Source organism: Psittacula echo (assembly GCF_963264785.1).
Source record: "Psittacula echo genome assembly, chromosome: 4".
Taxonomy (NCBI): Eukaryota; Metazoa; Chordata; class Aves; order Psittaciformes; family Psittacidae; genus Psittacula; species Psittacula echo.
This window is the reverse complement of record NC_137738.1, coordinates 33,618,634-33,646,086: the sequence shown is the minus strand read 5'-3', so window position 1 is coordinate 33,646,086 and position 27,453 is coordinate 33,618,634. Positions and strand designations below refer to the sequence as shown.

The window sequence follows — 27,453 nt, the reverse complement described above, 5'->3', positions numbered from 1 at the left end:
GTCTTGAAATTATATAAATTCTGATGGAAAGCAATTTCCAAGGCAGGTAACTGGCTGTAAGCCATTGCTAAACAGAACACAATGGACTGGACATGACCTTAGATCTGTCATCTGCTCTCGTTTGCCCACATCCACATCCCTTAAAATCTTATAATGCCTTTTTCTCTGTGCAAAAACTAGTCAGTAAATTTTAAAAGACATTTGTATCTTCCTTGACATTAGGCAGTTGGGACTGTCAACACCCAAGCAACGGCAGTCATATATAGTGTTTTATTGCTGCTACTAATAAACCATGGCAAATTAAAATATTTAATGGGTAATAACATTGGCATAGTAAAAAGAATATGGTTATGGCTTTATTAAGGTAAATGCAGTACCTCAGGTACGTCCTTTTAAGCAGGACTTCAGAGTCTTGAGAGGTTATTTTTAGCCAGTCTTGATTTAACACTTATCAGGCATCTTTTACTCAGTTGCAGGTTGTTGTTTACCATGCTGCTGGCTTTGCTCTCTCCCTCCCTTCCTCTTTCTCATTTCAGATTACGCTAGTTTCTCCTCAAAGTTTTAAAACTTATCAGCTCCCTCACATTTCTTGCATTTGAAAATTAGGTTATCTACTTTGCTGCAGAGGCTGAACTTTTCTGACTCTTGTCTGTACTCACTATTTGGCAAGAGTCAGTTTTGAGCCTCACTGTGAAGTGTCTGTGTCACTTCATTGTAAGGTATGTATTTGCAGCTGTTGGCTTTGCTTAAATTAATGCATTACTCTTGAACTGCAGAGAACTCATACTGTATATTTTGTCTCCCTAAACACTGCTTGGCATTACAAAAGAAAATACAATTTATACTGCAATGAAAAAAAAAAAATCAGGCTATCGATTTGAGCTTTCATTAAGCATGTTTGCACAAGAACTAATGCTACCACTGCTTCCAATAACTAATGTTACTTACCAAGGCTTCCACATTTGAGCTTTTCTTCCAGCTGAAGATCACCAAGGAATTAAAACAACTACAGAAAACCAGAAAACTCAACAATCACTCGTGGCAGTACAGCACGCTGCTGTGGATTTAATGGGATTGTTTTTCTGCTGCACCTGCTCATCCAAGGTGGCAATATTTATAGTGAGATTTTGAGAAGTCTGCTGTTCTGTTTAAGGGCCGTGTTCATAACCAAACTGATTAATTAAAAGCCCCGAGGAAAATGTTAATGAGACTGTCTGATGGTGGTTATCAAACTCTGCTTCCACTTCCCTCACTGCTGATTAGCTTAACAAGCAAGGATTTGGCACAGCTTTGAAAGAAAAGGAGAAAAACGGACTTCACCAAATGACAAAAAAAAAAAAAATCCAAAACATTAAAAACCAGCACAATTTTGATGAAAGAGTCTTGCTTCTTTAAAAAAAAACCACCAAACTTATGACATGAATTGTAAATTAATGTTCATTCTGACTTGTTTGCATTTTATGTAGTCCACCCCAAACCTATGCACCATTTAAGTACTATTTGAAAGAGTTAAGAGAATTTTGCACTTTTTACTGAAACCTTGTGGCATTTTCTGATTCATTTACAAAAAGCTGTTTCTTGGAACAAAATGATAATGTGACAATCTCATTTGTAAATAAAAGTGTAGACACTCACATTTGTGTGGTAATGTTAAATGTTCAAGTACAATGAAAAATTAACAACAATGTATTTGTAGTGCCTAACATTCTGTCCTATACTAGAAGCAAGTTCTAAGATTGGTTGTTCTTCAAGACTGTATGGAGCTACTGTAGCAAAATCAAACAAAGAATAGGTAAGGCTGCTAATGCAGTATTCCTGGGGTCCTTCAGGCAGAAGTGCCAAAACCTGATGAATGTTATTTCACTCACTAAGAAGTTATGCAAAAATTGTCATCTTTGGTCCACTGCGATCTCTGAATGAGTAAAGGCTTAATGTGCCTCAGGGGACACAGCCTCTGTTCAGCACTTCTGGAAAGCAAATTTACACAATTTGCACAATTCCTGTCTGGAAAAGGACCCCCGGGCAGCTCTCTCAGCTCTTTTTGTTTACAGTATTTTCTTCTCAAAAAATTGTTATCTCATGTGAGAGAGACAAACATCCTTTCAAAACAAAGAATGATTTCATCTCCCTGACTCACTGGCAAAAACCAGAAGTGGCAGACTTAACTGCAAGTGAAACTAACAAGTCACAGTTCTCTCTTGAACATTGATTCAAGCCATAAGCAAGCCAAGAAGTCCAAGCAAAGCTCTAAATCAGATTCTAGTCCCATCAATATCAGAGCCAAAACGCAACACGTCAGCCTGTAACTGACATCACAATGTGGACCATTCTCCTTTCATGGCAAAGGAATTGTGTTTTCCAGCAGAAATCTTCACAGTATGCCTGTGATACGGACAGGGCTTTGTAATATTGCTAAGTCAAGACTGCTTCCCAAGGTATAATGATTTAAGGATTTGGGTTTTGTTACTATTGAAAAAGTTTTTCAAACTCTTATGGCTTCATTTATGATCTTCAACTTGTGAAGGATAATATGTTGGGAGAGTATCACTGCAGACAGACAACTCCTCAGTTCCAAGCTTCAACTCAGCTGGCATTGGTTCAGATTCACCTTTCTGTACTGTGCAGTTTCTCAGCTGCAGCTCTTTGGTGAAGCAGAATTCAATCTGACCAATTGTTTGTGCCTTTTCACCCTAGAAACAGGAAGGATGAGATCAGCTTGATAAGGAGAAGAAATAAATCAATTCTTCAGATATACTGCCTTATCTATAGAATACAGTAGTGCTTATTTGTATATTTGCCACTTGAAAAATATGAAGAAGACGGGTACCAGAGGCATTCACTTTCAACAGCTTATCATACATATTTGTCTTTAAGGAGCAATCAGACAGGGAAGCAAATTCCAACAACATAATTCAGTAACAGTCTAGGGAATCTGCCTAACTAGTAAGCCTCATTATGAAATGCTGTGACATAGAATATCTTAGCATTTACCAAATCTGCACCGTACACAAAAGCTGTTCAACCTCATGATGAATCCTGGCTGAACTCCGTGAATATGGAAGGGTACGCGTGACCTGAAAGCCACCTTTCAACAGTTCTTTTGTAGGATGAGAATTAAGGCAAAGAAAATTCTCCAAAAAGGAGAAAATAAATTTGGTTCTGTAGCAGCTGTTACTGGAAAGAATACGGAAGCAAGCTGTCAAAAACTATCAGAAATGTCATTTTTGGAATAGAAGACAGGCTAGGAAGAATAATATCAATCAGGAATAAGGCAAGCAGGCATGGAAGATGTTTAAATAAAAATCCCCCAAAATGCTCAGATGTGCATGTGGAAAAAAAATTGGGTTTGATGCCACTACAGCGGGACAGAAAAAATACATGTACAAGAGAGAAATTACTATGGTGGGTATTTTTTGTTGTTGCTGCTTTGGTTTGGTTTTGTAGTTTCTTTTGGTTGTGTTTTTTATTTTGGTTTGGTTTTGGCTTTTTTTGTTGTTGGGGATCTTTGGTTTGGTTTTGTTTCTTTTTTCCTTGCTATTGGGTTTGGGGTGGAGTTATGATTTTTTTAAGAAACTTAAGAACACAGCAAGTGTGTAATGCATTTTAAACATCAAAGCATCCCCACAACACACTTCAGGCATTGACAAGGCTGGAACTCTGAGAAGGGCTATCTTTAAATAACTGGAGTGTACTACTTCCTTTCTATTTACCATTAGCTTCAGCAATTAAGCAAGGAGACTCAAGCTGTAAATCACTTTCACATAACTTGAGCAGTACCCCAGTTGTACTAAAAGCAACGGCAGAACTACAGCAAACAGAGCTAGAAACTGGGATTTGTTTTAGCTCTATTTCTTCAACATCAAGAGGTGTCTGAGTGTGCAACCCACATTCAACTCATATGCCTTTGTGTCTTAAAGTAATTTAAAAATACATTTGAGTACAAAAACCTCAGAGCACTACTAAAGCAAATGAGCTGACAACATACAAGTTATTAAATTCCAACAGCAACTTTATCTTGGCAAGTTTTCATAGAATTGTTTCCTGTGTATGGGCAATAACTCTGACAAGTGTTTTGTTGTAAACCCCTTTTATCAAGCTGAGATAATAAGGAACCAATTGTAAGAGGGAAAACTATCTTGTGGGTTTGCTTTTTGATTTTCTTTTTCAATAAAAGCAGAATAACCTAGCTGGAAAAGGAAAGAAACGGTTATGCAGCCTATCCACGTAATTGTTCAGAACACTATTTTGTTCCTTCAAAGGCTTTTTTAGGTCAGATACGGTGACCTGTATTTTACACTACAGCACATTGTCTCTGCATACCACATTCTCTAGGGCATCATGATTCACAGTATAATTGCTGGCAAGGAAAAGCAGAAAGAAATGGAAGTTCTAGACACTGTTGGCTCAAACAGAAAGATGATCGTTATCCTGCTTTTTTTGTACTTCTTTAGGTACAGGGTTTTGAGAACAGCCTCTGAGCTGCTTTATTTCTGAAGGATTTTGACCATTGAGGAACTTCTTCGTGCAGCATGTGAGTTTGGCCCAGTGAAGGGAAGACTGCTGTTTACAGGCAGTACCCTGGTCAAGGCCGCCAGTCACCAGTTCCATTCAGCTCACTCTTGCTGGTTGTAGTAATTTACTATATGGCATTTAAGCTATAGTAGGAGTGCAAAGTACTTAGCTAAAGCAATACGTCTAACGTGGTGGTTACAGCATTCAGAAAAGGGATGCTGGTTCAAATCTTTTAAGACAAAGAGACCTTTAAAACCCAGTGCTCCCACTTTCTGAGTAAGTACACTAACAGCAAAGTTCCTAGGTAGAGTGGACGCTTCTTGCACTAAAAATATTCCTGCACTAAGAAAAAGCTGTAGCAATAGTAACATAAGATGAAGTCAGTGGTGCCAGTATGTAAGCAATGTGCTTTTATGAACTCATTTCCAAGAATTAAGCAATATGTACCTGCAAAGAGCTGTATACACAAGTAACAGCCAGACCTAAGTTCCAACATGCTGAAGATTTTTCACTCTTTTTGCTTTTGTTTTTTGATAAGAAGCACTCTTTGAAAAAATAAGTTGCCAGGTTTTGCTTGGTTGCTTTTTTGTTCGTTTTTCAGCTGGGGGGTTGGTGTTGGGGAGTGTGAGGGGTTTTTACCTCTTCTGGAGGAAGACATTGGATCTTTGGTGTTACACCATAAAATCTTGTAAGAGCTTCTTTTATGGCAGTCATCTGAAAAATTAAAAAGCTTATATAAATTAATAAGTCACTAGCACAACTTCCAACAGCTCATGCACTTAAGTTCACAAAAACTTAGATAAAGCACAACATTAAAGAACTATACAATTTTTAAAAGACTACTTATTCTCTAGAAATTGCTCAACTCCTGCTGAAAATAAGTATACGCATGTTATTGTTTTATAAAAGACTGCTGCTTACCTCATAATATGAACTGCTTGGCTTTATCCCAGCTTTCAGGAGACAACTGAAACAAAGATATAGCATTTTTATCATGAATCCCGTATGCAAACATAACTTCAAAATCATTAGGTAAACAGATAATCTTAGTGAGAATTTGGCAGGAATTACAGCAATGAGGAACAAAGGAAGCTCTGCCAGGCCAAGGAAAGGTTCCCCTTTTCTGAAAGGCCACTTCCCATCCAGCTTGGCAGGATCAGGAAGAACCCTCTCCCCCACCTTAATCTGAGGAACTTGGAGATTTGAGGCTTCAGACACAGTACAGGAAAGGCAGTATTACTGTTATTTGCTGGACCTTCAGAATGCTCTGTTGCGTACCAGGTAAGACATGCAGTTTAACTGCTTTGTTTCCCCTGCCTTGAGCACCCAGGTGCTCTGGTCATCAGGGAGGGACAGAGGCAGACCTGTGAGGCTGCTCTAGACACCCTCATGTTCTAAGACAGGATGGGCTTGCCAGAGTGGGAGGCGCACAGCACACTGGGAGAGGGACATGCGCGTGGATCTGGATCAACATTAGGGCAGAAACATTTCCTAATGAATATGCTTTTTGAAGAGGAAAAGGCTGTTTACATAAGAGAAATAAGGTAACTCTCAAGAACCTCTAGCCTGTATATCCCTTCCTTTAAATTACTGAATCTAAAATCTAAATTTTCACGAGGAAGTCTGTACTTCCAGGCTGACAAGACTCAGGACCCAATAGGTGCCAAGTCTTTAAGTTCTAGCTTCTTCTGTAAGGAGTAGGAACATTCAGCATCTTGCAGGATTTAGTCTGTGACCACTGATAATGCTCGATAAAATCTTCAAAGGTCAGGTTCTGCACAGGGAAAGTTTAACCCAGTTGAGCAAAGGCCTAACTGTGTGGCATAGTCATTTTACTCTTGATATAAGGAAGCCAATAAAATAGATGATGTTCTGTTATTCTTTATAGAAGCCTGCATTATGTTCTCTTTTTAATAATTTGCTTTTTGGAAACAATCTTTTAATCACTAACATTACTTTTTTTCATTGAAGTATAAATGAAGTAATAAGAACATTAGCAATCTTTCTTCTTTCCAGTAAATATTAAATTAATTATGTTCATTTTTACAATGGAGAATATGCTCTGAGCAATTAATTTCAACATGTTTCAGTCTCTATTCTTTTTTGGTGTTATACATGCTGGTAGAGTCACACAGTAAGCGACTATGCCATCTGTAAAATGTTTTAGTCACACCATCACAGCTACTTAGATAATTGTCTTATCAGGCATTATTAATTTTAACAAAATGTCTAGAAAAATCTGATTAAGTTTTACAAGACACCTACAAAAATGGTGGGGGGAGACCTATTTCCTTTGTACACAGGCACAGTGAATGAGACTTTGTTAGGACATTGTTCTGTCATTGTCAGAACATAAGCAGCATTTTAGGATTAAAAAAAAAAGGTATGTTTCTCAATACAAAAGAATTTACTTATTTCCTCTCTCAGATAGCGTCACCTTACAGACAGAGAGAATTCACGGTCAACAAATCTGAGTCAAACATTCTCCTGCCCATACCAAGCACTGATCAGGAAAGGACTCTGGCCTGCTGGCATTCACCTGCAGCCAAAACGCGTATATACAGTGCTCAGACAAGCCACCCCATTCCCATTAAGATTTTCTCTCTGGAATGCCCAGTGCTTTGGAACCATGAGGAGGAATCAGCCGCTAGGAAAAACAAGAGTGTCATATTGGGGTTATTTGAAAGGATAGCATAGGGCTGCCTGCAGTGGCTGAACAACACCATTCAGGACACCCCACCTTGCTGTTAACTCTCTGCCTTTTACCCAAGGTGTTCTGATGATTTTGCTTGCAGCTTGTCCTTTCCTCTGAGCAGAGCACTGTCTTTTCTAAAAACAAATGTCTGGGCTTCAGTATGACTCAGAAGTTTGGGGGTTTCTGTCACCTGATTTAGAAGTTTACTGGTACCATAGCTTTAGGTAGCAAGATATAGCCCATACAGCTTCTCAGAATTTACTGGCTCACATTGTCTAAAATGATGCTGTGAAGAAAGATGCTGGCTTACTAAACTCTGAAGCGACCAGAGAAATGCTTCTCAGAGCAGGCAACCCCTCCTCTGAACTCCAGCACTAAAAATAATTTATGCTAATACTCGCTTCCCTTCTACCATCAGATTTTTAGACTTTTTTTAGGCTACACTTGAAACTTTCAGAAACTATTCGAAAGAAAAAGCAGACCACGGACTTCACTTAAGTACCTGTTAAGATCAATATGATGGTAGAGTTCTAAGGCTTTACCAAAGTATTTCTTCTGAGAATTAAGGACTGGAAGTGTGGCTGCACAAGTGCCATGTTTCTCCCACTCATGTTTCCTATAGGAGAAAAGCAAAATTTAAGTTTTAGAAAACATTATTTGCAGACATATTTGCTGTGCAAACTAGCCAACATACTTAAATCAAGTATCTAAAAAGCTGGATGCTGGAGAGGGACTCTTCATTAGGGACTGTAGTGACAGGACAAGGGGTAACGGGTTTAAACTTAAATGGGAAGTTTAGGTTAGATATAAGGAAGAAGTTCTTTACTGTGAGGGTGGTGAGGCACTGGAATGGGTTGCCCATGGAAGTTATGAATGCTTCATCCCTGGCAGTGTTTAAGGCCAGGCTGAACAGAGCCTTGGATGGCATGGCTCAGTGTGAGGTGTCTGTGCCCATGGCAGTGGGGTTGGAACTAGATGACCCTAAGGTACATTCCAACCCTAACCATTCTATAATTCTAAATTAGCCCAGTCTGGATGTTTAGTTTTTTAGCTGTCTCCTCTGAATCAGTTGGCTTTTTAAATAATTAAGTGAAGGAACTGATGAAGTAAATCATGTTCTTATGATACAAAGCTCTCTCAATGTATTACAAGGAGATGTTTGGAGGTCAGAATAGTAAGAACCTGCCTAGAAAACAAGTATTTCTAAGCTTTGTGTAAATTTTCATGGAGTCTTTGATGTTAAACGTACTTGCAAAGCATTAAAAACTTTTCAGAACTAAAACCGCAGTTTCACTATTCCACCTTATTCTGCGTGGAATATTGAAACTGTACAAGCTGCTAAGACAAGACTTGTTGCCTCAACTTCCACTTTGGCCTGTGTCAGTATTTTCATAGAACTGCTCTCAAATCCTCCTTCTATTCTGCTATCAGGTCTTCTAATACCAAGGAACAGAGTGAAAAAGAAAGCAATTTTTGTGATTTTATGGCAAACTCAAACAGGACAAATAATGGGGCAAAGCGTTGTGCCTGTCTTTTGAAGACTTTCAGGAGTACTTATGTGTCCTTCTGTTTCCACAAAGAAGGCACAGATACAGAGCCAAAAATCTGATGGTGCTCAAGAAGCACACTACTGCTAACCTGGAACTGCTGTTGGAGTGGTTTGATCCAGTTCACATTGACCATAGGGCCCAGGTGATGGTGCTGTGGGGATGCCAGGTGAAAATACACAGAGCTACCCACAGGCAGTGCCCATGCATCATCAGGTGCAGCAAGCCAAGAATACACCAGGTTCTTTTCATCAGTCCTGTGAGCTTCCAGAATTGAAAGCTACTTTAGAGTCACTACAAAGCAATTATTGAAACTTTCAGATGACACTCTTGACAGCATCACTTAAATCTGGCTGCACAGCCACGTGAAAAAAAGATAATGATGCAGATACAGCTAACTGAGACCATTCATTGCTGGCATATGAAATTTCACCTTCACCTCTTCCATTGAAATGCAAATTCAAGCAGTTAGGAAATGAAACAACTGTAGGTACCGGGGAATAACATAACATAATTTGTTTATGAAATCAAAAAACTAATGTCTCAATGTTATTCACTATGACACATTATACTTCACTAGACCACAATAAGACAAGGTAATTCTACTTGAGTCTCAGCTCACAGCTGGGCGGCATGTAGATACAGAACAAAGATGCCTGCATTCATGGAGGCCACCCATCCTTCTGTACCTTTTGTACCCATGAGCTAGGCTGTAGCACAGAGTACGTATGCTAGCTGTCAAGAACTTTGCTGAACATTTTTTCCTTCCTTGTAGGACACCAGTACTTTAGCAGGCACACCACCAGACTGGCTTCTACTATATAAACTTTCTCCATCATTCTTTCTATGGTGCTGCTAAGAATAAATGCTACACTTGCACACCTCAAATCTACAAATGAAGTTTCAGGGGGTTGCAGAAATGCAATGTTACAAAATTGGTACAACTCAGCTGTGTGAAAAGTAAGCTAAACCTCAGAGATTTTTCTTCCTGTTTGTACAACAAGGACAGAGTTCACCCAAATGCAGTCATGCAGATGTGACAAAGTCAGGAGCATATAAGGATGGTAAAAGGATTGCAGAAACCACCCAGCTTGAAGGCTGGCTTATTGTTAGGGTAGGAACAAAGAATTTCTGTAAAGCACAACTACAAGTGCTGCCCACAAAATGTAGAAGATTAGGGATGCCCAGCTGTCCTATAGGCTAAAACTGATTCCTTCTTCTGTATCATATATATAAACTGATCCTGAAGGGAATTCTCTCGGTCAAGAAATTTTTATTTGGTAAAAAAAAAAAAAATTACTATAAAAGAGATTGTTTTAGTTAATAAATTTGAGATACCAAAGGACACCTAACCCTTTGTCCTGTATTAAGGCATTCTATCCTGTCCAGTTCAAACTCTTGGATGGCAATTGTCACAGTTTGTAAGTTAATAAGGGGAATGAAGATATGCATCTACTTTTACAGAAGCACCTGCAGCCATCAGAAGATCACCAGGAAGACTCCTTGCTTCCCCTTTCAAGCCAGGGCTAAGAGGCAAAGCCAGGAAGAAACATATTACATAATTATAGCAGTCTTGGGAAAACCCTGATGTGCTATGCTAAGATACTCAGTATCTATTTGCTTGTCACTGCTCATGCTCTTTACTCAATTAAGATGCCTTTAGTCTACAACAATGAAAATTGTGAACAGTTTCACTTTCAAATTCTTACTTTTGTTGTACTGGGATTTTTACACTATAGAGTTTGAGGTCTTTTTTTCTGTTAATTTTGAAGTAAATATTTTAACTGAAGGAAGGCATATAGTGGGATTTTACAGGCTTTTGGGTGGCTTAAAAGCTTGCATTTACAAAATCTGCAGTTACAGCTGCCAATTACAGTGCACTTGTCACCTTACTGAAAGGGAGTGAACTACTCCATCAATCCAAATAGCAGTTACAGTGTTGTAACTTGACTTCTGCTTTTATGACATTTCTAATTCTATTCTCAGGTATCAAAATAAGTGCTATTTGCTAACCTTGAACTGAAAGGGAAAAGGTTTTAATTGTATCTGCTCACACCTGCTGCCTACCAAAATATCTGTGTTAGCAAAATAAAGACTCGTATGCAACCGTTTTTTTGAAAACAGGTCAAGGCATGGGAAGTGCTAGATTTCCAACATGTTTTTCTTACTCTAATTGCAGCAACAGACTGAGGTTGCATAAACTTGTGCTATCACAGAAAGAAGTAGTCCTGTTCTCCCTGGCACAGGGCAAGAACAGAGGAGTGGAGGGAGGAGACCACCAGTTTTGACAGTTGCAAGTTTAGGTTGTCATAAGACACTTGTGAAACCAGTTTAAGACTCTGAGGACAAGTGTCTTCTAGCATCTTCTGTAGAGCAAGGCCAAGACTAAAGAGAGATGTACACTCCCTTCAAAGCTTTTCCCTAGTGACACACAGAAGAAATGGTCATCCAATTCAAAGGAAAACTTATGGGCACCTGTAGTTGAGATGGCTTTAAATGCTACTGTCTCTAGCTATGTGCTCTGCTTCTTAGGTGATGTTACAGCTTTCACTGTAGAACTGGAAGAACAAATTGCATACCCATACATTGGCTCATGTAGCTCATGGTTCAGCAAATTAAGTTGAATAGTCATTGATTTTAGTTTAAAATAATGCATTCAAACTAAAGCCTGTGCAGACTCCAATACCATCCATACCACTCTTTGGTCCAAGTGCCTGATTATTCAGAAGCAGAGAGAAACATGAGGAAGGAAAACAATTCTGTTGTCAGGGGAGATAAAAATTTCCTTCTCCCTTCCCATGATCTAAGCAGGTTATCTCTAAATAAATTCCTATATCTGATTTTAGGCTGCTAAGAAAGTAAGTAAGAAGCGAGAATTCTGTAGAAAAGTAGCTCGGAAGATCCAATGAGTCCTATTTTTCTATTTCCTCCTCTGTGAGAAAGGCCAAAAGAAAACATCTTTCAAGGCCAGCAACACAGCAAAGATAGCCAAGAAAAGAGGCCTGAAGCTGCTTTTGCAGCTAGCTATGACATCCCAGGAGCTACCATTATTCAAATTTAACGTGTCAACAGCAGCTGCTTTTCCTCCCTGCCAGCAATGGGAGGAAACACATTCTCTCTCTTTTACCAAGTTTCATTTCTCCAAAAACCCTGCCATAGCCCTCTTTTCAACAGCTGCATTTTACAGGTGCTCTAACGAGAAAACACATTTATTTTGTAAATGGGACTGACAAGACGCACTGCTTTCAGTGGCCTCCTGTACACTGCTTCTCAAGTACAACGTCTCACCCAAAGATTAACTAATTCAGATGGATTTTTTTTTATATAAAATAATATCCAAAATACTTTTTAAGTGTTTTTTGTTGTTTTTTTTTTTTTTTTTTTTTTAAATACTCACCAGAACTGGGTGCGATTCAGAGATGAATGAAGCACATCAGGCCAACAGTGTCTCATGTCTGACAAAAGATCCTAAAAATATCACAATCAATAAATGCACCTACAGTGCTTAGAAGCTGTTTCTTACATAATCTACACACACTGACACATTTTCTAGAACTGATGTCTCATTTTTAACATCCCAAACTGAAACATTTACTTGCAGAAAAAGGAAAGGTCTTTTCCCCCAATATTCTGAAAATGCTGTTGCTGGAGGTAACAAGTAGGTACAACTATCTAAATACCTGAATGTACCAATACCAACACGCTGCCCCAATGTAAGATTTTCCTTCAACTTATCCCTGCATCAGGTATTCAGTCATACAACTTTTCACATTTGTCAACATATGCCTCCTATCCCCATTTACAACACATTTGAATGAAATATGGATTATTTTTCTTGATTGAAAAAGAGTAAGGGACTAATGTCCTGGGAGAAAACACATAGGAGACTGTCATCTGTACTCTCTCTTATTTGCTGTATTCTGGCTTTACAGTAGAAAATGGAAGAGAGAACACTGACTGTAACCTCTTTTTCACAGGTACTTTTTGCCACTGCAGATCCACCTTCTCTGTTCTCTAGATTTTTTTAAGGAGGATGTAGCTGAATGAATCAAACCTCGTATCTACAAAAGAAAGTAGGAACAGCTGCTAATGATCACAAGCACTGCAACTTCAGGCAGTAGCAGAAGTACCTAATGAATTTGTGGAGTCCTTAAAAGACCATACCTCTCAGCAAACATTAAAAATGATACATTGTAAGCTACAGGTTTTGCATTTAGGATGTGCAAAAGTAACTGCACTCAGCTCTGCTTGGTGAGACTGTTTTTGCTTTAAATAAATACCTTAATCTCAGTGACATTGAAATGCCATGTCCTGTTACACTCTTCAGTTTTGTCAGGCCTAGGGAAGCAAAATAAAAGTGAGTAAAGATGTCTCCCAACTTGCTGATAGTAACTAGCAGCATTCTAGTCTGTATCAGCCTGAAATTTAAATATGCAGGATTATAGCTAGAGATTTTCTTTAGAAATACAAGTACCCCATCAACATCTACAGTGGCTTAGAAGTAAAAATTCAAGCCATTAATTATGGCCAAAACACTTCCTCCCCATGCAGAGGCTTTTCATTAAGCTGTTGAGTCCCTCTCACTATGTGTAGAAGTCATAGAGGAGGAGTAAATTATATGGAAGGGTCTTGCACATGTCACTAATGACAATGGCCTCCTCCAGGCACTGCACCAAATGATGATTCTGCAAGTATCACCAAGACACTCACTGGAAATCTAGATAAAATGTTGCTCACCTTTCCAGGATGCATAGCTTGAACTCCTGTACTGATTTTTTACCTGTATTTGTCAGGAAACCCTTTGAATTGCTGCCACTGGCATCAATCCCCATGAGCTGATTCCTTTGAAGCAAATTAGTTTTGCCTGTAGTTTTGCAATATTTGTGCTGAGTTAAGATACTTCAAGCCACAAGCAGTCACAAGACATTAACAAATTCTGTGTACTCATGGAAAGGGGGGAGGGGGAAAAGGGAAACTATACTTCCCTTTCTGTTTGAGAATACTACTAATCTTGCAAGCAGATGTACAAATAAAATGTCCATGTGGCAAGAGGATTTCTGGAGCTCAGCAAGTCATGAGATATAAAAGTGTATTTCAGTTTTGTATCAAACCATAGGGTTTTGATTTCTAACAAAATGAAGGCTTTTATTTCATGGAATCATAAAACCAAATAGATTAAGCCCTCAAAAATAAATAAATATAAAAAAGCACTCATCATGCAGGTACAAAACTTGACTTTTCTATTCCAGGCTGAAATACAAACACTCCTATGATCATACCACAGTCCATGGATTGTCCAGTACTCTGGAGGGTGTTCACAATCATTAGCACCCATCTGTGGGAAACAAAAATACGTAGTATTTGTTACCTGTGACCAATAGCTTACAGGAAAATATAATAGCTCTTTCACTGGTGGTCCAAGGCTCTAATGAGACATGAGAACTGTTGCTTGCCCAAATCAGGAACTGGTGAACTCCAGTTACTTGAAGCTGTCCTGGATTGTGCCACTTAATAGAGACCAGCTGGCATTAAAGTTTTGAAGCAGATGAAGTGAATGCCAGGGGGCATCCTGAACACACAGTGTAAAATGAAGACAAAGGACAGGTTCTGAAGTAATGAAAAGTAGCCTGATCAATGCTAAATGTAGAGAGCTGCATCTGTATGTATCATATTCCAGATGGCAGCTCTCCGTGTTTTTATCATCATCAGATTTTTTCAAGGAGTCCAGAACCATTAAAATAAAAAACATCAAAATAACTGTAACATTAGACAAGCACACAACCATCTTTGGCATTCAGTAGTTTTATTGTTCTATCAAAAGGGAAAAATACAAAGAAGAGATTAAACAGGCTGCTTATTCCAAATAAAATAGAATATAATTTGAAAATAGTTTGACTTGAGGGGCAAGGAAATGGAGGAAGAGGAAAGATGATATACGTTCATACAAAAATAAAAAGGCCCCAGACAAAACTTTTGGTAATGCAGGAGAAACAGCCTACACATTAATTATTGTTTAGAGCAGAGTACATACTCCTGAACAAAACAAAACAACTCCATATTCACATATCACAATATTTTCCCTGATTACTGTAATGGCTGGACTTGATGATCTTCAAGGTCCTTTCCAACCATAGCTGATTCTATGATTCTACTCTGTCTAGTAATTAAGGCTTTTTTTTTTTTTTTTTTTTTAAATAAACACTATTCATGATTAAATAACAACCTTCTCAGATTTTCTTTCCCTATACTAATAGCTTTTCTTTTTGGCTCTACATCCTGCCTTAATTATGCCACAATGCCTTTTATGTGATGCCAGAGCAAGAACAGAGAAGCCTGTAATCTCACTAATTGCCTTCCACATGCCACAAGCCAGTGGCAGCTGAATTGTGAGCTCTGCAAGACTTTCTTGATCTGTGTCCACTTCCTTCCTCTCCTTTCTTGCCACCAATAACAGAAGCAATTAAACCCAGCAACAGCTTTTTTTTTTTTCTTGAAAGGAGTATTTTTCAACAAGTATACATTGCAAGTGCTTCAACATCTCTCGTGTCACGGCACAAGCCTTGTGGAGCTGAAAGAGTTCAGCTATCTAGCCCAAAATACAGCCAGTTAATGCCAGCAGCTAATGCATCGTCCCCTGAAAAAAAAAAACCAACAACCAAACCCAAGCAACCAACCAACAGCTAACCAGATTGCTCAAGTAAGGATGGTAACAAGAACAGTGCAATTGTGTTCCTTATCCAACCTTTAACCGCAGGTCTCAGTCATGCTAAAAGAAAGCCCAGAGTATTTTAAATTTGGAACCAGTTCTCCCCTATCACAGCACTAACCTTATCAGCAGTTTCTTCTACACATTTCATCAGGCTCTTAGTGTTAACACTGTGCGGGCAGAACTGTGAGATCAATGCAACGTACAGTGCACTAGTTCAGAGTCCGCATGCTTTTCCAGCTTCATTCATCCTCCTTTTTAATTCCAGCCACAGCATTTTTCCATTGTTCATTTTAAATCAATATCATGAAATCAACAAATGCTAATCTGAGAAGCTGGGCACTGCTGCTGCTTCTGCAAAAGCACTTCTTTTCAGCCTTCCCGTCTATCATATACTGATCGCTGAAGGATTAATTCAACCTCAGGCAAACACTGACTTCAAACAGTTAACAAATGCGTATTTTCAAGTAGACACTGGACCACAGAAAGCCTTCTATATCTAGATTAATTTGAAAAAGGAACATTGCTTTCTCCCGGTTTAAAGCAATCTGATAATCAAGCAAATACAAATTAACCATACATGACATATAACACCAAGAAAATAAACCAAAGAGCCTCTACAGCACCCGCCATGTTGAAAGGGAATGCTGAAGAGAGATTAGCATATTTGTAACAGCAAGACACAGGACAAACAGTGGCTGCTACAGTTGTGGAGACTGTTTTCACCTCCAAAATGACAAGAAGTGAAACACCATCAAACTGTGATAGAATTGCTACCTGTAGAGCTGCCCAAATTACAAATCCCTTGGTACAGCAGCTTGTACATAGAAGAGCGTAGTGCTACTGGATCACATGCAGATACCTCAAGTTTAAATAAAAAGTCAGCTTCTGGGAAGTGAAATATTTAATCCTGCTCTCCCTCTCAACCACCCTGTTTAAGAGGGCCATCTCTGTAACTAAGATCAATTTTAAGTGTTACTTTGGGATGAAACATCACAACTGCTATGAAAAATTCTTGTTTGAAACCGTGGAGGAAGTTCACCTCCTCAATTTCTCTCCCCAGACAGTATGTGATTATTCCCCTTCCTCCTTCCCCCCACCCCCTGGGGTAAAACCAATCAACGAATGAACCGAATTTATAAGGTTGGTGAAAAAACTTGGGAGGAGGGAAATAAATTTACTTCTTGTTGAACACCTCCCTAGCATGAGCTGGTAAGCTAAAGTCTTTCATGTGTTTATTCTTATAGAAGACAAAGGTCCACAAAAAAATCTAAACCAGACCTTATTCACAGAGACATGTGAAGCATAGACTAAGAGTTCTCTTACAAGTTACATGGGCATTTCTGAAAAAAGCTTTACTTTGTTCCAAAATAGCATATCTGGAAACCTGAGCTCATTTTGACACACCTGGCTTAATACAGAAATTAAGAAATAAAGGTATCCCTTTATCTAAGGAACTCCATGGTCTAACGCCAGATGTGACTACTTCTATTTAAAAAATAACAAATAAGAAAGTGTTTCAATTCTTCCTTTAAGCCTTTGCTGTAAAATTATTGACAAAGACTGAACTCTGAAAGTTTTTTTATCTCATATTTAATTAAAAAAATAAAAATAAAATTTCATTTGCTACTTAACACTACATTCAAACTTGAATTCAGGCTGTTCTGTTCACCAGCCTAATCTGTTATCTTTTCTTTGACTCTTTTATTTGGTCAGCACATGCATGCAGTCAAAAGTAGATGACAGCAGGGTTTAGTACCCATTTCTTTATCATCCTTCCCATTCTCAACAGAGGAAGAAATGAACAGCCTATAAACTTGCACTGGATTCTCCCTATTTCACAAGGAAATGCCCACGGAATATTTTTCTTTTTGCAATCTCCAAGATGCAAAAGCTGCAATAATATTTCCCTTCTTAAGTTCCTGAATTAAGTATCTTCACAGCTCCACATAAAGGGAGTGGAAAAGTCCCTCTTCTTGCCCTTGAGTTGCTCCTGTTTCCACCTAACAGGACGAACATTAATTTGTGACCAGAAAGTTTAAGTGTGACATGAATTAGTCACATGAAGTTCAATAAATTGCACCACAGGCACAATTTATTAAAGTACCATTAAATTCATAATCACTTGAGGTCATCTTGAGAATTTAGTTTGGATATCTCTGTTGAAGCTATAGTCACTTTAGGTCAATTATATGGTACCAGAATTTCTAATCACATGATGAGGAAGAATATCTCTCTCTCCTTCACCCTTTCACTGCAGCAGTCTGTAGTTAAATCCCTGGATTATTACAGCTTCCATGATACTCACTATTTTATTTTAATAGGTTAGTTTAGAAGATATGATTACAAAACAATTTTCAGTTTAATTGTGCTGGTCACAGTATTAAAAGGCACCAGCTGTACTCAGTTTAAAACACAGGAAGACCTGGCTGATGTGTATTCTCAAATTTCTGGTGTGCCACTTAAGAAAGGTCTTCCTTCAGAAGCCTGAAAAACTTGTTGAGATATGCAAACCAGCTAGGAATGAAAAGATAGATCATCCACACACCCATCAAGAACACACTATGTAGCAGTCTAATTAGTACTTACACAAAGTAGTGTCTCACAGTATTTCACATAAATGATACAATGAGTTCTGTAGTTTCCTTCACCCAGCTATTTTTCCTTTCAACATCATGTCAACAGCTTTAAATTGAAGAATGACATTAAAAATATTTCCTCCCTGAAATAACAGCAATCATATACAAATATACTGAACATGAGGAATAATCTACGTACTTAAGAAAAAGCCCACAGCTGAATTTAGGAATCTCCCTTACGTTAACATTTGCAAAAAGAAAGCTATTGTGGCAGTATGGTTGAGATTCTGTTTCTCCATATGACTCAGTGATGGGAAACTGAGCAGAAAGTCACTTAATATGATTTTAACCTTCACTCCTTCAAAACGCTTCTGTTTACCTCTTGCTACAGAAGATCATAAGGAATGAGCAAAGTGTAAAAAAGCCTACATTTTCTGATGCTTAATGTCTTAAATTATTCATTGCGATTTCACTGGAAGGTTATAAAGGTTATTCATTGATTCAGTGGCACTATGCTGGCTGCTACTCTTACTTCAGAGTAAATACACAGTGGGAAAAATGGTTGGTAGGGGTTTTTTGTTTGGTTGGTTTGGGGCATTTTTTGGTTTCTTTGGGATTTTTTATTATTTATTACTATTCATGTAAGCAAAGGTTTGCATTGCGACAGACTCTGAATGCCCACTCATGCCAGGCACTACAAATTCCCAAACACTAGCATCTCTGGTTGAAGTCATTAAGCAATATTAAGAAGAAAAATCACACGAATTGTAGCAAATCTGCCCTTACTCCCCCTCAAAAACAGGTAAACAAACAAACAACAGAACAGTGGCCACTCCTTGGTGTCAGTTAGTCATGCACACATAAGGTTTGTTATTGATACTTCCCTCCATATTTAACTAATGCTAAATACATCTAGTTTTCCTCAGAAACTTAGGCAGTATGTGAATTTTATTGCTATTGCTTTTATACCTATTGCCAGAAACAGGAATTAGAGAAATAAAAAAGTACCTAAAGTACAAAAAAATAAGACTCTAATATTGTAATAAATAAACCTAAGTCTCCCAGAATTGGGACCTTTTTGGCCCCAGAGATTTTAGCCTGAAACTGAAGTTTCTTTATTATCCACAGGGTTCTTCACCCCTGTGTCAGTAGACCTGATCACATCTTCCACTTGGAAGCATAGCATACTTTTAACTTAGTTGTGTGAAAAGAGGCCTTTAAGTATTTTCAGCATAGGAAAAATGTTCTACTTAACAGACGGCAGTAGGTATTTAACAGCAAAAGGGACGTAAGTAGTTCACCTTTTAGCTGTGCTTCTGATAGACATATATTGGAAGGTTAAGGTCATTTTTGGTTCCCATCCCTAAAATACAGAAATGCTCAGCCACCCCTGCATAACTGCTTTATAGCTTTTTTTTTTTTTCTGACTGAGTCCATATTGGGTGACTTATCATTAAAATGCTGAAGCCAACATTACAAAACTAAAATTTGTTGTGCAGCAGACAGTTGAAGTATGGTCTTCAGTCAGACCAGGCAGTCAAGTCTTCTTACGGAGCCTAGATTGGATTAAGTTTACAATTAACAAAACATCTCAAAATGTGTAACAAACAATTAAGGCTTAGTGTACAGTATGTCCTACATTGACTATTGTATCTGTATCACTCCACAATCCTGTCTTGTTTACTGCTACTCTGGAATGCAGAGGAAGTAGCAAAAGGTGCACCAAGATCAGTAAAGCCTTTATAAAGACACAGGGCATAATCAAGATAAAATGCTTGATAAGCTTTTTTCACTGTGTTTTCAAACATCGATTGTCCAAGGCTAAATATCTGCCACGATAAAAGAGAACAAAACACAGAAATCTCACCTTACATACAGTCACCGGCCAATGATGAACAAGATACAGTTTCTTCCACGTATGAGGGTGGTTGTCACTGGAGAAAGACAGACAAAGCAGTTTTTTCTCAAGCATTTTAAGAAAAGCAACACCTTCAGCCAGCAGCACAATGATTACTAGTGTAATGCATTGATTTTAGAGCTGGTTGTTGCTTATAACTGCTATCGGCAATACTTGAGGACTCCACACACAGCAGGACCAAACTACCATCACACAGAAACAATATACTTGGAAATCTGCTAACACCCCCCCATTGGTAAACAAATTCTATTCCTGGCAGCCTATTTCTATATGCTTTCCATTTCTTAAATACGGAATAAACATGTTGTTCTGTTTTATATTTAGAAGAGTGCTTACTGGCAAGATTTTACAACAACAATTAAAAAAAAGAATATATCTTTATTTAGGGTGCTAAGAATCATCTAATTCTTATTGATGGGTATATTAGCTGAGAAGACAGTATACAACATTGGAACTTTAATTACTCTTATAAAAAAGAAAGACTACAAATAACCATAAGCAGCAGGAGGTGCAATTTGATCCTGCAAGTAGCTCCTATCTTTTAGGAATAAACCCAAACAAAAAACAAAAAAAAAACCCCAAACAAAACCAGAATAAAAAGCATATCTAAAAAATGCTGACTTTATAACTCCATGGACATTTAATTCTAACACTACATTTTCAAAATGCTTAACATGAATTAAGTGATTCTTAAACTAAATCAAATTTATTCAATAAATAATCAAACTGTGACACTCTGAAGGTTACCTAAGGAAGAACTGAAGAAGGAATATCCCATATTTTACAAAGGCACTTGTGTTTCAAAGCCTTTTACAATAAAGAGATCTATAACTCACAGAAGCACCAGTACTATCTTATTGCTACACAGATGGAGGAAAAAATAAAAATGCTTAAAAATTTTGTTCAAAAAGTGTTGGAAGCCTATGCCTTTGCCAGTTCAACAGAGGCATTTTCCAACAGTTTTGAGCAGACATACAAGTAGACAAAAAACCTGTTGCTTCAGACACTACAGCAAACATAATTAGCTATTAAGCAACCACACTGAGCGATTAAATAGAACAGCAAGTGGGAAAACCAACAAAAACAGAACTCTAAATTATTTTGCCATCTGACAGCAGTGTCTGCAGTACTGTAAAAATAAATTTATATATTCTCTAGAAGTTATTAGATATTTGTCCATCACTGACGCTTGCCAGAGATTATATATAAATAAATGAGACAGCTATTTCCTCTCAACCTGAGGAAGTAGAGATGCTCCCACGTTTTATCACTTCTCATTTTTTTCCCCTAGTTTTGCTAGTTTGCAAAGGCCACCTTTTTATCTTAAGCATTCACATATAACTGTGGGTTTTAAATAATTTAGTGGAATAGCTCTGGAACAATCAGGCATAGCCACAATGAAAATTATTAACACTTCCAACTGGTCTTCACTGCTACTGTGGAAACCTGAATAGAAGAATTACCCAATACTGTAGAGCACTGAAGGTTCCTTGCTTAAAAATCAGTAGAAAAAAAGGCTTAGGAAAATACAATTTTTCATCTGTATTTGAAATAGCAGCTGAGCTTCTGCAACAGCAATCACGCCAAAACAAGTTCTCCTAGACAGTTTCTAGCTAAAGATAGGTGAGAAAATTTTGGTTATTAAATAGAGCAAGTTTTACACACTTAAGCTCGTAATTGGGATCCAAGGAAAGCCTTGGATTTAATACCTATCCAGCTTCAGGGATACCTCCCATCTTCTTGGCCCGTTATCCTGCTCTGTGCAGTTGAGCACTGTGCTTCTGCTGTCAAGATGGTCAAGCCATGGCCCAGGTCCTGGGGATTCAAGAGACCTCAGCACAGTGCCTAAACTACCAACCAGCAGCAATGTAGCCGTTATATGAAGTTCAGCACTAAACTGAGCACCCTTAACCCCTCTCTTGCCAAAACATTGAAAGGAAGGAGGAAAATTTATTTCCTGATAGAACGCAATAGAAATTTGAGCTTTTACCATAGAAGGGTGTGATCTGGGGCATGGTTTCCCCATGGACCATTGGTATTCAAGCTCAGATTTTGCCAAGTGCAACAACCACCAAAAGGTTGCCTGGCACTGTAACAGCCTCAGATGGGGTGCTGTACAGAAAGGAATGTAAAATCATTAGAATCAAGAAAATAGCAAGAGGAGGGAGGAGAGACATTAAAAAAAGTATACAGTGTAAGAGTTGGAACAATTCATGCCATACGGATGATTCCGGAATTTTGTTATAGGTCATAAAATTATTTTTGATTTTTGGCATTGCTATATCACAAGTCTAAATGATTCATTTAAAGCAGGATTGCAAAGGTTTTAAGTGCAATGAATGGCTTTTATGTTTCTTCCCTTTTTTATGCTGACACATTAATAAATGTAAAGCTTTTCTCAGGCATGATCCCCACTCCTCCAGTTAATGCAGATGCCTCATTTTACCAGTCACCTAAGGGCAGAATAACACACCAAAAATAGCACATAAAATAATGAAATTTCCACTCATTAGAAGTTAAACTGTTCTACTCTGCACTTAAGTAAGAACTGTCAGAGATTCTAATTTATAGCATAACTTACCTTTGAGTGAATTTATCTGAAGTACACCAACCACATAATGCCATAGAAAACCAACCCAGAACCCAGTAGTGCAGCTTTGCAGGCTTCATTTTGTTAACCAAATAGCTGAAAAAAAGATGTTAAAAGAAGAAATATGTTACTTATCCAAAGCATTAAATTACAGGTGTTGAAATGCAAAAACCCACAACTATCTCAGAAACAGCATGTAGTACCAACACTAGAGTAGATTTACAACCACGTGTAAAATGAGGATCTCTTTCAAGGCTCTCTCCAATTCCCAGCCTGTATGCCAATTTTTATAATCTAATGGAATCAATGACAAGATCATGGTTTCCTTTTTTTGTTTACTTGTATGCAGTCCCAACAAAACCACTTTTCAATAAATAATGCAAGACTCTACTTGCGGTCAGTTCAAATCCACCAAATGGTTCATTTTGAACTTAACACTTAACATTCATGTTGGCTTGACCAAGGCTGGTATTAGACACCTGTCAGAAGTCAAGTATAATGTCCAAGGATGAAATTCTCTCTATATATCAGTCAACTACTGAACTGAAGTTAAAAAATAGAAAGGTACTGCTGAAACCAGATTAGTTTCTGCTCTTGCTGTAAACCTGAGACAGTCTCTACAAAACCATGCACAACCTGCCTACAACCTCATGAACTTTAGAAACCAGGAAAGGAAAAAAAACCCCACCAAATCAACTTACTTTTCACCAACAGTATGACTTTCACTTAGCACAGGTCAAAAAAATCCAGCTGCCTCCTCTGCCCACCAGTCATTTCACAGCATTTCAAGTGCTACTTCCTGGATGTCAGAAATAGATGTACATGTGTGTATTTACATATAATTGTTAACGCTTCATCAAACCTACTTTCCAACTTTCTCATTTTGAGGACCCTAAAAAAAAAGCACTATAGGACACTGTGTGTAAACCTATCTACCGCTTCTAAGGCCATGCACTACACAAGTCATATCCTTTTCTCTGTGAAGGTTTTAAAATTAACTATTTTTTGTAGCAGTCAACAAAAGCCCGTTCTGACACCAATAAAGACATTGCTGATTCAGCCACTAAGGCTAACTTTAGGAAATTCAGTGCAATTCTGATCTACAACTTATTGAAACAAGAGTCCATTCTCCCCACCATTACTGTGGGGCTCTGGACCCAGCTTGCAGATCTCCGAAACACTACCCAGCAGGTCTGCAAACGCTGTACAGACCTGAGCTGCAAGGGAGGCAGCCTCCCAGCTTGCAGAATGTGCCCAGATTTCAAAACCATGGCTTGGGCAACAACTGTAGGAGTTAACCAGCTAAATTTATCACAAGGTTTTGGTAAACTATGAAGAAATTACTGCCATTAAGATAGCAATCTATTTCATACGTTAATGTCTCTCTAATTCATAATGGACAGATTATTAAGATAAAAGGCTTGGCCTCATAGAAGTTATTACCAGATAAATATTAGTTGGCAACTGTTAATTTTCTGATTTAGGTTGTTAAAAAATAAAAATAAAAATAAAAAAAAAACATAGTGTGTGCTACTTGTGTACAAAAGCACTCAATAATGTAGAACTAATGTTTTGCAAAAGCTACCTAAACCAAGATGTACACCTTGTAGTAAAGAAATCGGTATGTTCACGTAACGTGCACAAAAACAGCAAATAAGTAATTAACTTCTGGGTATCCAATTCCCCCAAGAGTTCTGCATTTAAAGTGATCTCAGGTCTTATCACATGAACAGCAGGAATTGATAAGGTGGGGTTCAGCCTTACACACCTGTTTATGATCTCATCTACTGTCATTTTCAACTGATAACCAAGCAAGACTTTATTTTTCTGCATGATGAACTCTCTACCCGAGATAAAACACTGAGAGATGTAAGGAGTTCTTATGTAATATTCTGCCTTACCTACAACAAGCACATTTCTTAGGAAAGCAGAAAGTAACATTTTAAAGATTATGTCGCATACCATTGCCAAAAAAGACTGCACTGTACAAGGGTGTGAAAAAAAACATCTTAAGGAAGTAGATTATGGTAGAAAAATAAGCCAGCAAGCATTACAGCATTTCTTTTGCAAACTGCTATGACTTAAGTTGGCAGGCACAAAGAAACATTTTTTTTTCCCCAGTGACTAACTTGTCAAAAAGCATAAAAGCAATTATCTCTCTTTCTCGCAGAACTCTTACATGTGATCAAATACAGACCAGGCACAGAGTGGGGCTTAAAAAAATGCTGCTATCAGAATAGTGGAATGTATTGATTTATTCTACATATTGCTCTACACCCTGGAACCAGAATATAGGGACAATTGCAAGAGTAAGCAGATCTGAAAGCCCTGATCTGTAACTTTTGTATAAGAAATCACATTTTTTTCCACTGATAAACAATGCACAAACTCGCTCTACGGCTTTCACCTGGAAGATAATATTGCAGCTATCATGACGCTATCATGATTTACTCAAGCTGACTTTGGTTTCGACTGTGACATTGATGGTGGGAGGTGAAAAGGGTGTCAATCTCACCTGGAAAGCACCCAAATGATGCTCATTTGAAGAAATACGCATCCAAATTAAAGCTGTATTAACAACTAAGATGTAAGCAGCACATCCAATTTTAACACAGATTTCTTGTTTACTAAAAATTACACTGGATTATTAATTCTACAAATACAAGAAAGATTAACAGATCTTACACCAGTTCTACTCTAGTAAGAGGAAATGGGGATTTCATATAATGAAAGTTAGTTACCAAAAAAGTCACAATGTTCCAAAAGATTTCATAACAAACAGAACACTTCAAAATGAAACATGCACACATATATAAAATCGTTATTTGAAACTAGGCTATCAATGTATTTTCACTATAGGTAAAATTCAAAAAAACATGAATAGCTTTGGGATGACTCTTGGTACCCGGACACGAACACACAACGCTTGTGTGTTCATAACCAAGTCAGGACAAGGTCACTTTCAGCTATGTCAGCATTGTTCAATGCTGGTATCAAAATTACCCGCCCAGATTTATCAAGGTATCTAGGACTTGGGAGAGCTTGCAACAAATAGTGATGCAATCTTTCTTGAACACATTTACTATTGTTTGAATTCTAATAGATTATCTTGAGGCTGCTTGTCGTCGCGCACGGAGGGAACACATGCACAATCAATATGATTGATAAAAGTGATCCGTTTATTGTGCTCAAATAATGGGTATATATAGTGTCAAACTGCTACGTACACACAGCTTCCCGTCGTGATTTGTTGATATACACAGCATTGGGTACATTCCAGGTGCATTTCGGTGATTTTCCCCTGCTCATATACACATCCTCCTCTCAAGGTCTCTGCTCCTAGTTCACAGACAATTTTTAGCTACAAGGTAGGCCAGCTGGTCTTCTATCTCTATTGGTTAACTTCCAGGGTTTTTCCACTGTCGGCAACTGTACACAACTGGTGTTTTTTCTCACTTTCACAGAATCTGTGCCTAATTAAGCTCAGACATGGGAACATGACTTTTGCTTGCTAACCATGTCTCCACAGCTGCTGACACAGCACCTGCTTCTTTTGGACACTACCAATTAGTATACCTGTATTCTACTCCCCTTTTTTTCAACAGCTAGCTTGACTAATAAACCCCATATTTATACAGAATTTCCTGACTTACAGTTTAGTTCAGGCATACAGACTCAGAACAGAGAAATGGCTGTAGAAGAGCACTTAAGCATTCGCAAGATAACTCTCATGGCATAGCACGCATGCAGCTAAGTATCCTGAGATGAGAATTAGGACAGCTAGCCTGGCAGCTAAAACAACAAAAACGATCACCCAAGGTTTTGGCATGATCCCAAACAAGGCAGCACACACTACCTCTGAAACAAAGAGCTCGACAGCCAAGTCACAAAGCCGAATGCCAGAAACATTAATTTAATTTATAACAACGCTCTTACTGCCAGCAACTTTAACCTCTAACAGCCCACTCTCAGCTAACCACGCATCCCAAGCCCGAGTGCTCGCCTAAGTAACTACAAAAAGCGCTTTAAATATTTCTCAGGCGCAACACTCACGTCCCCTGACACAGCGCGCTTTTCAGCAGACCTTTCTCACTACTTCTCTAACAAAGCACAATTCAAAGCAGAACTGGTGCCGCAGGGGTTTGAGGGCGAGCTTGGCAGGAGCTCGGCGCTGTGCTCAGCCCTTCCGCTGGCTCCCTGAGGAGCCTTGAGAAGGCAGCACCTTGCTTTTCTCACACACAAACTAACACGCTGCTCTACTTCTGGCACAGCGTTTTAACTTGCTGACACTATAAAGTTCTTGCTCCAGCTAAACAATCATCCCATTTTATTACAAAGGTCTTTTCATTAACTGTAAAGAATGCAAACCAGCATAGAACCCGAAGCGGGATGCTTGCAAGTGACGGAAGGGTGCCAAAGCTGGTGACACGTATACAAAGGAAAGCTATGAAAAGTCTTCCCAACTCTGAGAAATACTGCGATTTTTTTGGCTGACTTCTGACTTGTTTCACAAGGAATTTAAAGCATAAGAAATAAAAAGCAATCGGACTTGAGCCCTACCAGACCTTCAGTCCCACCTCACCTCGAGCAAGTCAGCGATCTCACTGGGAGGCAACAGGCAGAAAAGCTCAGCCAGCCAGTGGGGTGGTCGCGCGCTCCCTGCCTCCTGCCCGGCTGCTGGCAGCGCAGCGCCGCCACACGCAGGGCAGGAGGTGGCAGCAGAATTCTGCGGCGACGCTGGAACAGGGGCGCTTTAGGGTCCGACCTGCCCTAGACCCCACTCCTCACCTCAGCTCCAGCTGCTTGGCGCTGCCAGGACCCGCTCCCGCGCAGCCCAGGCTTCTCTCCAGAGCCCCGCGCAGCACACGGAGACGTCCGGGCTCACCTAGCACAACCCCCACCCCGG

General features: G+C 38.7%; 1 protein-coding gene across 2 annotated transcripts; it reads right to left on the bottom strand.

Moving 5' to 3' along the window:
• Positions 1-660: 660 nt before the first annotated feature.
• On the bottom strand, positions 661-27,453 carry RNASET2 (ribonuclease T2). 2 transcript variants are annotated; one of them, XM_080615499.1, is made up of 11 exons: positions 27,336-27,437; positions 23,249-23,346; positions 22,539-22,643; positions 19,907-19,973; positions 14,034-14,089; positions 13,035-13,092; positions 12,152-12,222; positions 7,710-7,823; positions 5,434-5,479; positions 5,152-5,226; positions 661-2,690 (listed from the first exon to the last, which is right to left on the bottom strand). In XM_080615499.1, the coding sequence occupies exons 3-11, from the start codon at positions 22,625-22,627 to the stop codon at positions 2,499-2,501; spliced, it is 768 nt and encodes a 255-aa protein (XP_080471625.1). In that variant the 5' UTR covers positions 22,628-22,643; positions 23,249-23,346; positions 27,336-27,437; the 3' UTR covers positions 661-2,498. The 2 variants fall into 2 exon arrangements, with proteins under 2 accessions (XP_080471625.1, XP_080471624.1); XM_080615498.1 differs by lacking the exon at positions 23,249-23,346 and having other exon boundaries at positions 27,336-27,453.